Source organism: Apodemus sylvaticus, chromosome 4 (assembly GCF_947179515.1).
Source record: "Apodemus sylvaticus chromosome 4, mApoSyl1.1, whole genome shotgun sequence".
Lineage (NCBI taxonomy): Eukaryota > Metazoa > Chordata > Mammalia > Rodentia > Muridae > Apodemus > Apodemus sylvaticus.
Genome location: NC_067475.1, coordinates 68766412 through 68783453, shown reverse-complemented (window position 1 = coordinate 68783453; position 17042 = coordinate 68766412). Strand labels below are relative to the sequence as shown.

The window sequence follows — 17042 nt, the reverse complement described above, 5'->3', positions numbered from 1 at the left end:
CTCCTGCAACAGCTCCCCGCCCCCCAAAAAAGAAATCACAGAAATTGCATCATGTATCTCCACAAAGTTGTTTTAAGAATTAAGACACACAGGACTTGTAACTAGTAACTCTTCTATAACTCTTCTAATATAGAACACTATCAATTATCATTGTGGATTACTAAAACTACTTGTTTGGGTTTAGTTGAGTTTTGTTTTTTCGTCAGGATCTTACTCTGTAGCTCGGCTCCACCTATAACTCATTTATGTTCAGGCTGGTCCTGAACTTAAGGCAATTTTTCTACCTTCCCCACCTGAGCACTGGGATTAAAGGTATGAGACACCACGCTCAGGTATAATCATACACTTTATACCCCCATCTACAGAAAGGGAAAAAAAGTCAAGAGAAATAAGAAGTACAACATAAATGAAAAAGAAACAAAGTTAAAATTTAAAAAAAAAAAATCAAAAGAAAATAAAAAGCTGGAACTAGTTTACTGAAACAAACTAAGAAGGGGTACACGTCCATGCTCAGACAAGACAGCAGCACCCTGACAAAGGAGCGGGGCAAGAGGCTACAACTGTTCCAGGAAGGGTTGGCGGAGCTGCTAGCTACTGCAAGGAGCACATGCACAGTCAACACAGGCACACTCAGGCTACCTCTCTTACGGTGGACCCCACAGCACAGAAAGCTGAAACCTAGTAAGGAAAAACAACGTTATCACTTACTTTTGGAGTTCTATTGGCTTACAGTTAGACTTCACATTAATTAATAACACTCTTATGTACAGCATGGTGCTCAGTTCCCAGCACCTCGCTGACATCCCCTACCCAAGAAATGTAGTTCTAGAGGCACGCCTCTAATCCCAGCACTCGGGAGGCAGAGGCAGGCGGATTTCAAGGCCAGCCTGGAACACTCTACAGAGTGAGTTCCAGGACAGCCAGGGCTACACAGAGAAAGCCTGTCTCAAAAAAACCAAAAAACCAAAAAAGAATGAAAACAGGACTGTTTGGGGAAGAACACAGTCAACAAGGATATAAAGTCACAGGTAGTTTGAAATGCAATACTAAATAAGCATTATTTTACATAAAATAAGCATTATTTTTAAATACATACTTACAGATAGCTTACACAGCAAATCATAAAATTTTCTTAAAATTTCAGACAGACTTTCAGTCCAGTGTAGCCTTGAACTTGAGAACATTATGCCTCAGCTTTTCAAAATATGATATTACAGCCACTACATGTGAGCCACTACACCCAGCTCCACAGTAAATTATTGACTAGAAAAGAGGTTGGTTTTTAAAAATGTATAAGGGCTAAAGAGATGGTTCTTTCAGGGTTCCTGGGTTTCATTCCCAGCACCCCCAGAGCAGTTCACAACTATCTCCAACTCCAGTCCCATGAGACTGATAACTTCACTTGGCCTCTGTAGGCATTGTACACGTCGCACAGATATGCGTGCAGGCAAAAGCCCTATATACATAAAAATAAAATGAAAAAACTATGATATATTAAAGCAATTATAAATTTACTTATATATAAAAGGTCCTCAAAAATAACCATGAATGCCGGGCAGTGGTGGTGCACACCTTTAATCCTAGCACTTAGGAGGCAGAGGCAGGCGGATTTCTGAGTTCGAGGCCAGCCTGGTCTACAGAGTGAGTTCCAGGACAGCCAGGGCTACACAGAGAAACCCTGTCTCAAAAAACCAAAACAAACAAACAAACAAACAAAAAACATGAATATTTGCTGGTATTGACTTGATTAGTTTGTTTTTCCTGAAGCACAAATAAACCTTTTATAAAACACATGGTTTTTATTTTTAAATCTTTTAAAATTTATTTCCCTTTATTTTATGTGCACTGATGTTTGGTTTACATGTATGTCTATGTGAGAGTGTCAGATCTTGGCTTTACAGTTATGAGCTACCACGAGGATACTGGGATTTGATCCCAGTATCTTAAGGGCCTGAGCAATTAGTGCCCTTAACCACTGAGCCATCTTTCTAGCCCTGTATTTTTGTTTTTTTAAAGGTTGATTTTTTTGACACAGGGCTTCTCTGTGTAACCCTGGCTGTCTTGGAACTCCCTCTGGCCTCAAATTCAGAGTCACCTGACTGCCTCCAAAACACTGGGATTAAAAGTAGGTAGTAGTATACACCACTACTGATTTATTTTTATTTTTATTTTATATATATATATGAGTGTTTTAACTGCATATATGTTTGTATACCACATGCATGCCTTGTGCCCATGGATGCCAGATGAGGGTATTGAATCTCCTAAAACTAGAATTATAGACAGTTGTGAACCCATGTGAGTGCTGGGAATTGAACCTGAGTCCTCTGGAAAAACAGCCAGTACTCTTAACTGCTGAGCCATCTCTCCAGCACAAGTAGTATAATCTGTATATTATAAATTAAAGAAACACACACAGAAAGCTTCAGTGTCATTCTCTTCTTTTACAACCTTTAGTTTCTAGTATTCCAGTGCTTAACAACCACCCAACAAACCACCAACCATCCAACAAACCAACAAACTACCCAAACACACATCAACACACAACACTAACAAAATCACTGCTCTATGCTACAAAAATAAGTTAAAAGGATAAAAAGTTTAAAGAAATGCCTAGAGGTACCTGCCAACCTGAGTTCCATCCCTAAGACTGACACAGTGGAGAAGGAAAAAGACTCCCTATACACTATTCTTTGACACACCCCCATACACACAAAGAGAGAGAAGTATAAAAAAAATAATACATAGGACAAGATAAGCCATTGGAGAGATGGCTAATCCAGATCCAGAGGATCTGATTCCTCAGGCATCTGAGGGAACTACATTCACATGAACCCACACACTGACACATACACACATAATTTAAGTAAGAACCTTTATGGGGCTGGAAAAATAGCTCAGCGTTTAGGAACTGGGTATTCTTCCAAAGAACCAAGGTTCAGTTCCCAGTACCCACAACTCAGCTCACAACTGTCTGTAACTCGACATAGACACACATGCAGGTAAAACAATTACATATGAAACAAAACTAAATAATTTTTCAAAAATCTCTAGGAGGAAGGGAAGTAACATTAGTAGCAGTTGCCACTGCCACCTAGAAAACAATGTAAAAGTGCCATCTCCATATATTACACTAGCTTTCTTAAGGGCATTTACTTTGGAACACCCTATAATCTTAAACAAACCTATATAAATATATATTAGAAACTCTCCTTTGAGAAAGGGAAAGAACCACAAGGGTTTGAAGAAGCTCCAAAGGTGAAAACTCAATGCTGTTTGTGTGTACCTGAGTCCAATCCCTAGAACCCACCTAAAGTCAGATAAGTAAGGAGGCTAAAAGCCACTCCCAAGGTTGTTCCCTGACCTCCACCTGTACCCTACAGCAAGGTCACACACTCTTACACACATATATAAAATAAACACTTAGAAAAAAAACCCACCCTATCTTTCAAATTATTAATAGTCTCTTATAATGTTGATATTCCATATTTGTATATCTCATAGATGTTACAATTTGAAAAAATCTTTAAAAACAAAATCAGGCTCTGACAGAATGTGGTGGCACACTCCAATAATCCCAGCATATAAGCTAGAAACAAAAGTATCAGAAGTTAAAGCCAGCTTGGGCTATATAGCACACTCAAGGCCAGCACTATTTCCCATACCCAAACCCCAAACCAGATATGCTTTTAAGTTATAAAAATAAGAATCATTGTTACTAAAATGACTTCAGAACTGAAGCAGCCATATCAAATATGAAAGTACAGACATCTAATTCTTGCTCCATATGCCTTTGCAGTTTTTTCATCAAGATCTGTTTAGATAGCTCAGTCAGGCCTCAAACTCCTCCTGCCTCTGCCTCCCAAGTGGTAGGATTACAACATTTACACCCCATAATATAATTCTGTCTCTACCGCTGTCTCTTTATCTTAGATTTATTTTAGATTTATGTGTGTGTGGTTGTTTTGCTTATCTGTATCTCTGCACCAAGTATATGTCCTTTATCTGTGAAAGCCAGAAGAGGGTTTCAGATCCCCTGGAACTGAATTACAGGCAATTGTGACCTACCATTACTGGTGCTGGAAATTGAACGCAGATTTTCTGGAAGAGCAGCCAGTACTTTTAACTACTAAGCCACCTTTCCTGTCCCCTTTTAATCCAAACCAACAACAAAAACAGGGTCTTATTTTATCACCCTGGTGGTTTGGAAATCACTATGTACCCCAATCTGGATTTTACTATTGTTGTTTTTTAATGTATGTGAGTACACACACTATCGCTATCTTTAGACACACCAAAAGAGGGCATCGGATCTCATTACAGATCTCAGTACAGACAATGTACTCACATGGGTGCTTGGAAATTGAACTCAGGACCTAGGGAAGAGCAATCAGTGCTCTCAACCACTGAGCCATCTCTCCAGTCCCCCAATTTGGTTTTGAACACACAATAGTCCTCTTACCTCAGTCTATCAAGCTGCTAAGATTACAGGTATATACCACCACACCTGGCCATTTAAGGAAACATCTGAGCAACTCTGTACCAGTTAGGGAAGCATTCCAGTTTGTTACTCTGTATCACCCTCTTATGTTTATGGAAGAAAAGATACTAGAAGGACTGGTTTCTAGTTATTCTGCAAAACACCATTGTTAATCTCTGCAAATTTGCTTGGTAATAGAAACTAAAATTTCAAATTAAAAATAATCAGAAAGCTTTTTTAACTTTTTTTTTTAAAGGAAAAAAAAAAGGAGGGTAGATAGAGGGACAATGGATGGTTCATCAGCTAGAAAACTGGCTGCTTTTTTAGAGGACTCAGCCACCCATATGGTAGGCTCACAAATACACCTATAATAGTAAAAATAATACTAAATTGAAAAAAGAAAATGTCAAAAAGAAACAGGAAAAATTATCAACATAATTCTGAGAAATGCAAGTTCAGTTCTTAGCACACACAATAGGGGCTCACAGCAGCCTGTAAACCAAGCTCCAAGGGACCCAATGCCTTTCTCCTGCTGGACACTGGCACACAAATAGCATTCACTGACATTACACACACAGATACACATAAACTTAAAGTAAATCTTCAATGTAACCGAAGATACGTTCAGACAGTAAAGAACTCTGAAGTGAGTTGGACTCCCTCTAGTATGTGGAACAAACAGCTTTGGCCTCAATATCAAAGCCTCTCCCAAGTCTTTCAAAGAGCATTTCCTTTGGAGATGAGATGACATCATTTGACAGACAAGAAACCAAAAGACACTGTGTGACTGGCTTCAGTGTCTGAAGTACACATATAATTTGTGGATGCTGGAGGCTAACCGGACATGCATTCCTCTGACTAGTTTTGCCTGAACAAGTCATAGACAAGGTAACACAAAGACTCAATCCAGTGCTTACCAATACTACAACTTAAATGTTTCAAAGTAAAAATGCTCTTAGAAATTAGTTTGGTAAGAATGAAAGCCAAAGATTAAAAAACAAACAAAAATCAAGCAAAATCAAAAGCTAAACTCTCTACAACAACAAAACAAACAAACAACAATAACAACAAAAACCCAAGCTAGTCAGTTTGCTGAACTATCCAGAGCACCTCACTGCTCTTCTAATTTGGTATACTGAAAATCATTCTAACTATGCCCCTTCAGGGGGGAGGCACAGTATGTTCTCCAAACAAAAATACTCAACAATATGAGCATGCTAAGAAGTGCTGCAGAGCACACAGTTCTAAGTGACAATGTGAAGAGATAGAGGAAGAATGACACCGCCCAGGGCTAGTGGCACATTCCAGTAACTGAGTACTCAGAAAACTAACAAAAGAGGATCTCAAACTCAAAGCCAGAAAGGCTGTAAGAGAAGACTGTGTTTCAAGAGATTAAACAGTGGGACTGGAGAGATGGCTCAGTGGGACTACTCCTCTAGGGGTCCTGAGTTCAAATCCCAGCACCCACATGGTGGCTCATCTGTAATGACAACCATGTGTAATGAGATCTGATACCCTCTTCTGGTGTGTCTGAAGACAGCTATAGTTTACTTATATATAATAAATTAAAAAAAAAAAGAGGTTAAACAGTAATAATTAAAACACAACTGGCAGGCATAGCGGTGCATACCTTCAGTCTCAGCACTTGGGAGGCAGAGGTGCGTACATTTCTGAGTTTGAGGCCAGCCTAGGCTACAGAGCAAGTTCCTGGCCAGGGCTATAAACAAAAGCCACCGCCACCCTCTAAACAAAGAAACAAAGCACCCACCACAAATTAAAACTGGACAGGCATAGTACGCACTTTTAATTCTTGTACCCAAGAAGTAACAGACAGGGGATCATGGGTTCAAGGTCTGCCTCAGTTACAAAGTGAATCTGAGGCCAGTTTGTACAAATCAGACTCTGTCTCAAAAGAAGGGGGAAAAAACTGGACCACAACTACCTCACTGGCAGCAATTGAATCAAGACAATTAAATTAAAACCAAGCCACACTGCAAAGAAAATCTCAATTTTGTTTTCCAGCAGTTATCAATTTCTTTCTCTGAGAATGTCAGAAGAAAAAGGGTCTAAAAATAAAAGCTTAAGAGTAGTTTGAATTGGCACAGCTAGCTGGCTCATCAGGTGAAGGTCCTCACCCCCAAGCCCAGTGACTTTAAGTTAATCCCCAATTCCCATGGTGGAAGGAGAGGACAACTCCTCTACAATGGCCTTCTTCTTCTTCTTCTTCTTTTTTTTTTTAAGCAAAGTCAACTTTTTTATTGTCAGTTACATGCTTTATAGAAAAAGATATGGAGAATGGGTCAGAGCTGTACAAAAGGCTAGGTTCCCACATGTTTACACAGTTGTGGGGACGCCCCAACTTCAGGCGCAGCAGCTGCACTTGTTCAAAGCTTCTTTGCAGATGCAGCCCTGGGAGTACTTCACATAGCCCACAAGGCAGCAGGAGCAGCAGCTTTTCTTGCAGGAAGTGCATTTGCATTCTTTGCATTTGCAGGAACGGGAACAGGATCCGTCTGAGGCACAGGAGCAGTTGGAGTCCATGGCAAGTAGAGGCAGTAGTTGAAGATCGATGAGAAATGGATGTGTTAGAGTTCTAGGAGGAGTGTGATCACAAGTTGTCTTCTGACCTCCGTATATGCACACCCTGGCATGCCCCACTACTATATATACACAAAATAAATGTAAAAAACAATTGTCTCAGTTTGTTCTACCAGTCTTGTCACCTAAGAGCCAACATACTGCTAGGAATACTAAGGAATGAGCCCCACTCAGCCTCTCCAGAACGCCCTTGTCCTAGTAAGGCTGTCTAAACCTCAGCTGCAGCTTAGGAAACCAGAAGGTACAATTAAAAGAACACTTCCTTCTGATGTACCTTCACCTCCAGTTCTACAGGGCCAACGTCACTGTATCCCTTGACACCAATATTTTGCTCAAAAACCTAAGGTTTTTCTTTTCTTTCTTCCTTTCTTCCCTTCCTTTTTTCCCCCAAGACAGGGACTCACTATGTAGCTCTTGTTGTCCTGTGTCCAGAGCTCACTACATAGACCGGACCAGCCTGGTCTCAAAGAAATCAACCTACCTCTGCCTACAAAGAATGCTGGTATTAATGGTTTGTGCCATCACAACCAGCCAAGTCTTTTCTTAAGACCTGGGCATTCTGAATTATCCAGCCATAGTCAAGAGGCATTTAAGATGCTTAACAGACTACCCCACCCCCAATTCTATGTCCAAAATTGGATTTTCTTTTTGTGGCAGAGAACCTCTTTTATTTTACAGTCATAGCTGGCATGAAACTATGTGGACCAGACAGGCCTCAAAGCTTGTGGCAATACTCCTGCTTCTACCTGAGTCCTGGGAATCCTATGAATTCAGGCACATGCCAACACACTCTACCCTGGTTCTAGCTATCTGAATTAATATACAGGTACTCTGGGGTTGAGATCACTCAGTTGTAGACTTTGATTAGCTTATGCTTGCATTTGATCCTGGGCACTTGGAGGAAAAAGATGTATATGAACAAAATGCATGCATATTTCAGCAAAAACAAAACAAAGCAAACAAAAAAACCCATAGCTTTTATCACAGCAAAACAAGCATCAACTAACTCCCTGAACAGCATTTCCCTCCACCAGCAAAAAAAAATACAGGCAGTTGCTTATCGAGCTTTCTCCACAAAGCCTATCTGAATCAGAATTCAAAGCACCTGCCTTTTCCTTTTCCTTTTCCCCCCTCAGATACTCGCCCAAAGCTGAGTTAATGCTTTCTTTGAAACACTGGACTTTCTCCATTTTTCTGACCTCCAAGCCTAACTTCAAAGGCATGACTTTGGGGGCTTAATAATTACTGGATGTTCTTCCAGAGGATAGTTCAGTTCCTGCACCAGCACTGATTGTGCATTATCACCTATAACTTCTGCTCCAAGAATCTTATGCTGTCTTCTGACCTCTACAGGCACCTGCACACATGTGGCAAACCCTGACACAGTCACACAAATAGAACCTTGACTCTCTCTATCCCCTCTAGCATATATTACAACTTTCATCTTGGCTGCCCTGTTGTTTTCCCTCAAACTCTGGTCCGTGAATTTCAAATAAATAGATAAAACTATGGCCACTTTTATACATGTTTTTGTCAGTGAGAACTTGTACTTTAGCAAGCTTGTTTACCTATATTGGGCTGAGATGAGCTAATACTCTCTAATTAATTACATATTCTATAAAAGAGCTCTCCTTCTTTCCCTCAGAACTCCCCTTGAATACTTCATCCAAATACCATCTCTGAGACACAATGTTGGACTTAGTTTGAAATATAAAAGAGATTCCCTCAACTGCTATAGAAAAGACAGTACTTTTTATTTTTTATCCTCTCCCCCCAACCCTGCCCTAAGAAAGAAAAGACAGAAAAAGAAACTAGTAATTTTAATCTTTCTCTTGTTTTTGAAGACAGGGTCTCATTGTTACCCAGGTTGGCCCTGAACTTCTGATTCTCCTTTCACTGACAAAAGTACTAGGATTACAGGCCCATGCCTCACACCTGGTCCTGCTGCCTTCATTTATCCATTTCTTCACTTTAAATGCACCGTGTGTGTGTGTGTGTGTGTGTGTGTGTGTGTGTGTGTACAATCTTTTTCATGCCATATAAAGTAAGGATACTCAAAGATTCCAGGACATTTGAAGGCAGAAGCAACCAATGACTTACTTAGAAGTAAGCCCTGGTCTACATATCAAGTTCCAAACCTGGGTAACACCGGAGGACGCTATCTCAAAAAAAAAAAAAAAAAAAAAAAGCCAGAGTTGGTTGCTCCCTCACTCCTGTCTCAGCTCCAGGAAGGCTAAAGCAGAAGGATCACATCAAGTTCACAGACCTTAATGAAATCCTGGCTCATAAAAAATCAAGCAAGCAAGCAAGCAGCCGGGCGGTGGTGGCGCACACCTGTAATCCCAGCAGAGGCAGAGGCAGGCGGATTTCTGAGTTCGATGCCAGCCTAGTCTACAGAGTGAGTTCCAGGACAACCAGGGCTACACAGAGAAACCCTGTCTCGGGGGGGAAAAAAAAAAAAACAAATCCAAAAAAAAAAAAAAAAGCAAGCAAGCAAAAAAAAGACACCCTCTCCCCATACCCAGCTCTGGTTCTCTTGTTATTGGTGTTCATATTATAGGCCACAGTCTCATTATATTATCAAAGAAAAACAAGCTAATAAAATATTTAATAGCTTTTAGGTAGCACATATTTCAGCAAAGGTATTAATCAGAAGAGTTAATATCAACCCCGGAGTCCACAGAGAGCAACAAGCAAAACATACTATTTTGACAAAGCTAACTTTTAAGTATACATACTAATCTCATATACTTATAAAATACATACACTTATAAAATAAACTATAATTACACACGACACTGGGCTTGAACAGCCACGGCAGAAATAAATATTTCAAAAACAATGACAGTTTGAAAAGCCAAGCATGGTATGTATCTGTGCACCAGCTCCCACTATAGTCTAAGGCAAAAGGACTGAAGTCTTAGGAGTCTAGGAGCAGCTCAGTAAGAAAACCTGATGTGCCAGGCGGTGGTGGTGCATGCCTGTAATCCCAGCACTCTGGGAGGCAGAGGCAGGCGGATTTCTGAGTTCGAGGCCAGCCTGGTCTACAGAGTGAGTTCCAGGACAGCCAGGGCTATACAGAGAAACCCTGTCTTGAAAAAACCAAATGCAAAAAAACCCAAAAACCCAAAAACCCAAAAAACCAAAAAAAAAAAAAAAAAAAAAAAAGAAAGAAAACCTGATGTTCTTTGTTGTGGTTTAGAAAGTGGCAGGCAGCTCAGTGGATAAAAGGTGTTGGCCATCAATTAACACAGGAAGTTGGAGGACCCATATGATGGACACAGAAACCAATGCCTGGAAGCTGTCCTCTAGTTTCAACTTACAGGCATATACATACATAGGTGGACACTCATACACGTTCGCTTTTTTTTTTTTGTTTAAATATAATCTTAAAAACAGAAGGAGGGGCCAGGGGGAGGTAGCACACGCCTCTAATCCCAGCACTCAGAGGCGAGGCAGGCATGTTTCTGAGTTTAAGACCAGCATGGTCCACAGAGTGAATTCCAGGACAGGCTGGGATACACTGAGAAACCCTGTTTCAAAAAAGAAAAACAAAGCAAACAAACAAACAAAAAACAGAAGGAAGGTCTGTTGAGCCACAGGTGGCAGCACATGATGGTTAAAGCAAACAAAGACAAAACAAAACAAACAAAAACAAAACAAAACAAACAAGAAACCAGGAGACCCCCAAGTGTGAGACCGGACAAGCCAGAGCTACGGCCAGGATGATCTACATAGTGAGTTCCAAGACAGCCAGGGTTATACAGAGAAACCCTGTTTCAAAAACAAACAAACAACAACAAAAAGGAACAACAACAAAAAAACAGCTAGCAGGAGTTGGAAGGTTATTCCCAAATCATTTGTGGTTCTGATACAACCCAACAGATGAGGAGTGACGATTTCAAACTGTTCTTGTGAGAAGCAGAAGCCACTTTGTGCAGGAGCCTCTAAGGTTTCAAGTGCTTTTCCTTTGAGGACTCAAATGTGATTTTAATCACAGTTCTTATTTCAGGGAAGCAGTGCACATCTTGGCATCTAACTCCCTTTGTAATCTTTGCTTTCATTTCAAATCAAGTCTCCAAACAGCTGGGTGTGATGACATACACCTTTAGTTCTAGCACTTAGGCAGTAGGTAGACCTCTGAGTTCCAGAATAGCATGGTCTACACAGAAATACTTCTAGACCAACCAAGACAGCATTGCCAGACTCTGTCTCAAAATAACAACAAACATACAGTCAAAAACAGAAACTCTTGGATCTCATTTCCAGGAAAAACTCAACTTAGTGGCTTGAATTCCAAATTACTGATTATCAAGAACAGGAAGCCAGGATCTCTAAACCCGAAACAAATGGTCACTGTCAACAGTACCTCATCAGACCTGATTTTATTGGATGGTGCCACTGTCCAAAGAATAAAGATTAAAAAATAACAAAGGAAGGACTACATTTTCTTTAGCAAACAGCAGAAGCCAGGTGTCAAACTATATCACCTTTTATTAACAGTCAAATCATATGAACAAACACAAACCTCTGTAAGATGATTAATTCATTTATAACTCCCTCCTCCAGATTCAAACATGGTAACTTCTCTAATGGAAAGTACCACTTAAGAGCTTAGACTTCAGATGGACCATAATGGCACATGCCTTTAATCCCAACACTAGTGAGGCAGAGGCAGTGGAATCTCTGAGTTCAAGACCAGCCTGGTCTACAGGGTGAGCTCCAGGACGGCCAAGGCTACACAGAGAAACCCTGTCTCCTTTTGAACTTATGGTTTCCCCAGTGTAATGAGGCACACCTGTAATCCCAGCACTTGAGAGGCAGAGGCGGGAGGATCTCATGAGTTTAAGGCCAGACTGCTCTATACAGTGAGTTCCTGCTCTATACAGACAGAACTACATTAAGAGACCCTGTCTCAAAACAATAACAAAAAACAAAAAGGAAAAAAAAATCTTAAAAGTAATCTAAGCAAGGTATGGTAGGACAGGCCTCTAATTCTAGCACTTACAAAATAAACAGAAAGCTATGGAGTCCAAGGTCATCTGCTATATGGAGAATTTGAGGCACACTTTTGATACCAGCACTTGGGAGGTAGAAGCTGGTAGATCTCTGTGAGTTCAAGGCCAGCCTGATCTATAGAGTGAGTTCCAGGACAGCCAGAGCTACATAGTGAGACCCTGTCTCAATGAAAACAAAGAGTGTTTGTTCTTCTTTTCTAAAGGATCCTTGTTGGTGGCTCACACTGTATGGAACCCCAATTCCAGGGGATGCAAATCCTCTCTCTGGCCTCTAAACAGAGAGAGACACACAGAGCTAAAAACTGTTGTTTGCTGGTTTTTGAGAAAGGATCTCTTTCCATATTCCTGGCTATCCTGGAGCTTGTAACGTAGACTAGGGTGGCCTCAAACTCACAAAGACCCTTGCCACCCATATACTGAGATTAAAGGCACTTGTCACCATGATAGGCTCTAAAAAAAGTCTTTTTTAAAAAGGGAAGGAAAGGGCTGGAGAGATGGCTCAGCGGTTAAGGGCACTGGCTGCTCTTCCGGAGGTCCTGAGTTCAAATCCCTGCAACCACATGGTGGCTCACAACCATCCTTAATGAGATCTGATGCCCTCTTCTGGGGTGTCTGAAGACAGCTACAGTGTACTTACTCACATATAAATAATAAATAAATAAATAAATAAATAAATAAATAAATAAATCTAAAAAATGGGGGGGGGGGGAATTGAACTTGTTTTCTAGCAGAGATACTACCTGCCATGACAGGTGTAGGTTTACTTAAATAACGCTCACAAGAATGACTGGAGGCGGGCTGGTGAGATGGCTCAGCAGTTAAGAACACTGACTGCTCTCCCGAAGGTCCTGAGTTCGAATCCCAGCAACCACATGGTGGCTCACAACCATCCGTAATGAGATCTGACCCCTCTTCTGGTGTGTCTGAAGACAGCTACGGTGTACTTACATATAATAAATAAATCTTTAAAAAAAAAAAAAGAATGACTGGAGGCCAGGCACTGTGGCGAACACCTTTACCCCAGCACTCAGGAAGCAGACAGTCAGATCTCTGGGTTCCAGGACAGCATGGCTTTCAGATCAAGTTCCCAGATAGTCAGGACTACACAAAGAAACCCTTGGGTTGGGGGGTGTGGTGTGGTGTGGTGTGGTGGTGATGGTGTGCTTGGCTAATGCTAGAGGATTTCAAATAAGAAGACACTGCATTTAAATAAAGAAAAAGAAAAAAGTCACCTGTGTGGGAGGGATGGTTCAGCTTGGTGAGTGCTTGCTACCTAGGCCTAGATGACCGAAGTCAATAACTAGCACTCTCATAAAGGAGGAAGGGAGAGAACAGGCCTCTGACACACACTCTCTTCTCATTATGCACTCATACAATAAAAAATAATTAAATAAGTAAATTTAAAAAAAAAACAGTCACTTTTATAAACATTATCCTTTTTCACATTTAGAAAGAAACAAGGGTTGTTATGATTTCTAATGCTTTTTTTTAAAAAAGGCAAAGTCACCTCCCCAAGAAACTAAAAATAGAGGCACATAAATTAAAACTGCAGCTTATGAAGAAGATATCTATGACTATATTTAAGGAGAAATTCAAGCCAAGTCAAAATGGCAAGGACAAAAATCACAGTGGAAAAAAAAAAGGAAATCAACTGAAGAAAAGCATCTCATACCTAGCAGCTTCTCAGGCACGGAGGAACACCCGACATTCCTCTGAACAGCCTCTGATTCACCCCCATACATGTTTCCCTCCTACAGACAATCTGTGGCTCTTTTTTTGTGGGCCTTTCCAGCCCTCAGTCTCCACTAATCTCTAACTACTCTGACCTCTCTATGTTGCCCAGTTCCTTACAATTTCTTCATACACCATCCGAGGCATTCCTCCAGCCCCTATCCTATTATGCAACATTCCCCGTAGCTCTTAAGAGTCACACACATCCCTCCCCATCTTTATGAAGCCTAACCACAGGCCTAACCCGGGCTCTTCTACAGTTCAAGGCTCCATTTCATTCATCCTACCTCTTTTAGGGTCTTTTGACCTTGACCTCCCTGCCCCCATCCTTTAGATGTTTCCAATGTTTCCCCTATGCTGGCTGTAGTTCGTAAGCTCCTGTGATCCAAGCAGAGGGCCAGTCAAGAAGACATAAGAAGTGCCCGTCTCAAAATACAAAACCACAAAACTCCCCAATCCTTTCCAGTTGTACAATCTAAAGACAGGAATCACCTGAAGAGTTAATTTGAGAAAGTGCGTATGTGCGCTGCTGCTGACCAGAGGAATGACGCACTGGGGGGGAGTCTGAGGGGAAAGCCACTCCAGGAACTTACTCCCAATAAAATTCATAATTCCATGACTCTTCAGTATCTTTAAGTCCCATAATCCCCTCAACATTTTGATCTATTGATTTCACAATCACCTTGGCCTTAAACCAAGAAATCCCCCTCTATCTACCAATACTCCATTTACGTTTGTCTAGTTGAGCCCAGAGCCTGATGCATGCCAGACAAGACGTCCACTCCTAAGCTGTCTCCCCAGCCTCCGCTGACTCGTTCTCCACTCCTGTTTTTGTCGTTCCTCTCCTAAGCCCCAACCTCCATCCTTCCTCCTCAAAGTTCTCAACGCAGTCGACTCTAAGGCACTGTGTGAGTTTTCGTCAGCTTCCCTTTTCTCAGTGACATCCATCCTTTCCCCCGGACTCCTCTACTAAGACAATAATCTACTACTTCAAAGTCCGGTCCTGTCCTCCCGTAGGGTCAACCCGTCGGACATCCTGAGCTACAGGTCCCGGAGTCCCAGGACTCGGTCTTGTTCCCACATCACAGTCCTCCCTGGCCGGCTGCCCGCAACTCACCCGACTCACCTGCGGTACCGGCAGGGACCCCGGGATCAAGGGATGAAAACCCGGCCGCCGCTGGCCCTGAGGAGGCGGACGCCATCTTGGCAGCCCCCTCCCCCTCAGCGGCTTCGCTCCCTTTCAATCCGGCTTTTCCTTTTCTCAGAATCGAATCTTCCCCACGTCTCTTCACAGAACCCGCGTTCGGCGGGCTTCTCACAGGCGTTGTTCAGGCTCCAGGACAGGCTCAGGACCGCACCACTTGCCCGGCATGGGGGAGAGCTGCAGCCTCGCACCTTCCTAGCAGCTTGAACTGCTCTCCACCAAAGCGACCTTCTCTGACTGCTCAGGGCCCCGGGAGTCCCGCGTCTCGGAAGAACAAACCTATAGGAAAACCTAGGCACCTGAGGCCCCCACAAAAGCGAGTGCCCCCCTCTCTGTCCTCCCCAGCCACTGCCTGTTTATCCCCAACTCCACCGATCCGCTCAGAGTGGGCGACCAAGGAAACCCCAGTACTGCGCATGCGCCCCACCTTCTCGGTGCTCCGTCTAGCTAGCCTGAGAAAAGAGAAGCCAATTGGAGAGTCCAGATCACGTGACAGACTACGTCACACCTCAAGGAATCCAGGGGCGGAAAACCGCGTGCCTACGGTGGCTCTGTAGGCCAATATAAGTTCGTATCTTTGATCGTGTTGCTACAAACTCTTATTGAGAATCAGCTGGACCGGGAAGGACTGAGCGCCTCAAATGACAGTCCTGGAAAGAACTAGGAACGCAGCTCTTGTGCCAAGTCCGAAATGCTAAGCCTTTGTGCGCAACAAAACATCACAGCCATCAAGAATTTTTCCAGCCTTTACTGTTTAAGGTGTGGGACTGTGGGACCTTCCTTCTATAGACATAAAAATAGATGTTTGTAGCTAGACATAGTGACAGGGTTCATTAAATGTAAATATTTGATAAATAAGGCAATGAGGATTTGTCAACAATATAAGAAGAACAGTAAGAAAAATACATAAAAACAAAGTTTAAAAGACCTGTCAAAAAGACTATAGAACTCAATCAGACTGTATCGAATAACCTTCCCCCATCCAAAGTCCTCCTTAGCGTTCACTTCCTAATTATCTATACTCCAAAGGGCATGGAAATACAGAGGGATTCCACTCTAGCCTAGTAGTCATATGAACTCTGCCCAGTTTTTACAAAGAGCCTTGGCAGCTGTGAACATTATGGGAACCCTAGGGAAGCCCTTTCTGAACAGAGCTTCTGAAAAGCAAAGACTGTTTGCTGCAGTTGTATGTCACATTTTTGTACAAAATAATCACTCAATAATTATTTGTGAAGTGAGTAAATAAAAAAGAATGGAAAAAATCTCTAGCTTATTGGCTCTCAAGCAGCCTGGACCCTACCCAGATGTTCCTCCAAAGGGAATCCAGGACCAGAACATCCATCAAATATCTCCCATTCATTAACCTCCGATTTCTTCCTCTTCCTTCAAGACCTAAAATATTTGCTTCCTTACTGCCATCTGCTGGATTCTTTGTGCTCCCCTGGGTACGAAGATTGACAAACTTCATTTACTAGAATTAGCATGTCTAATTCAACAGCATTCTGACTCAGTAGTACTGAAGTATTGTAAGTAGTGCTGAACCTGAAACCTTCACCCCACTAACTATCCCTGGAGTCAAGACAGTGTTATTCACTCACAGGTGAAGTTGTCTCACACAGGTACTTAGTAAATACTGTTGAACAAATTGTCATATTTCCAGAAAAGGCGTTCAGTAACCTGAGGGCTGTTGAAACGACTCATTGGATAAAGACGCCAAGCTATGCCTAGGTCCCTGAGATGGGATAAGAGAATTGATCCATTCAAGTTTTCCTCTGCCCTCCTCATGCACGCGTGCACAAACACTTTAGTTAATTGTAAACTCAGTTGATTCTATTTCCTAAGGTGCCCTAAAAATCAACTGAGGTAGAAATTAAAGCTATTTTGGACTCTGAAATTATAAGTAGGCAAAAAAGACCTAAATGACTAAGGAAGTTAAAAACAGAATTTTCTTCCTATAATTTGTATTTCAGCTCTGAAAGAAACAACCCTATTTTACAGCTTCCTAGGGCCT

General features: G+C 41.9%; 1 protein-coding gene across 8 annotated transcripts in view; it reads right to left on the bottom strand.

The window, feature by feature from the left end:
* The window catches only part of Pip5k1a (phosphatidylinositol-4-phosphate 5-kinase type 1 alpha), a 45897-nt gene extending 30438 nt beyond the window's left edge, over window positions 1–15459 (bottom strand). For 3 of the 8 annotated variants that reach the window (XM_052179820.1, XM_052179824.1, XM_052179821.1), the window contains exon 1: window positions 14945–15449. In XM_052179820.1, the coding sequence (XP_052035780.1) occupies window positions 14945–15029 (85 nt within the window). In that variant the 5' untranslated portion in view covers window positions 15030–15449. Of the gene's footprint in view, window positions 1–4757; window positions 7141–14944 lie in introns of those variants that run through there. The other 5 variants (XM_052179822.1, XM_052179823.1, XM_052179827.1 and 2 more) reach the window with 4 other exon arrangements.
* Window positions 15460–17042: the final 1583 nt, after the last annotated feature.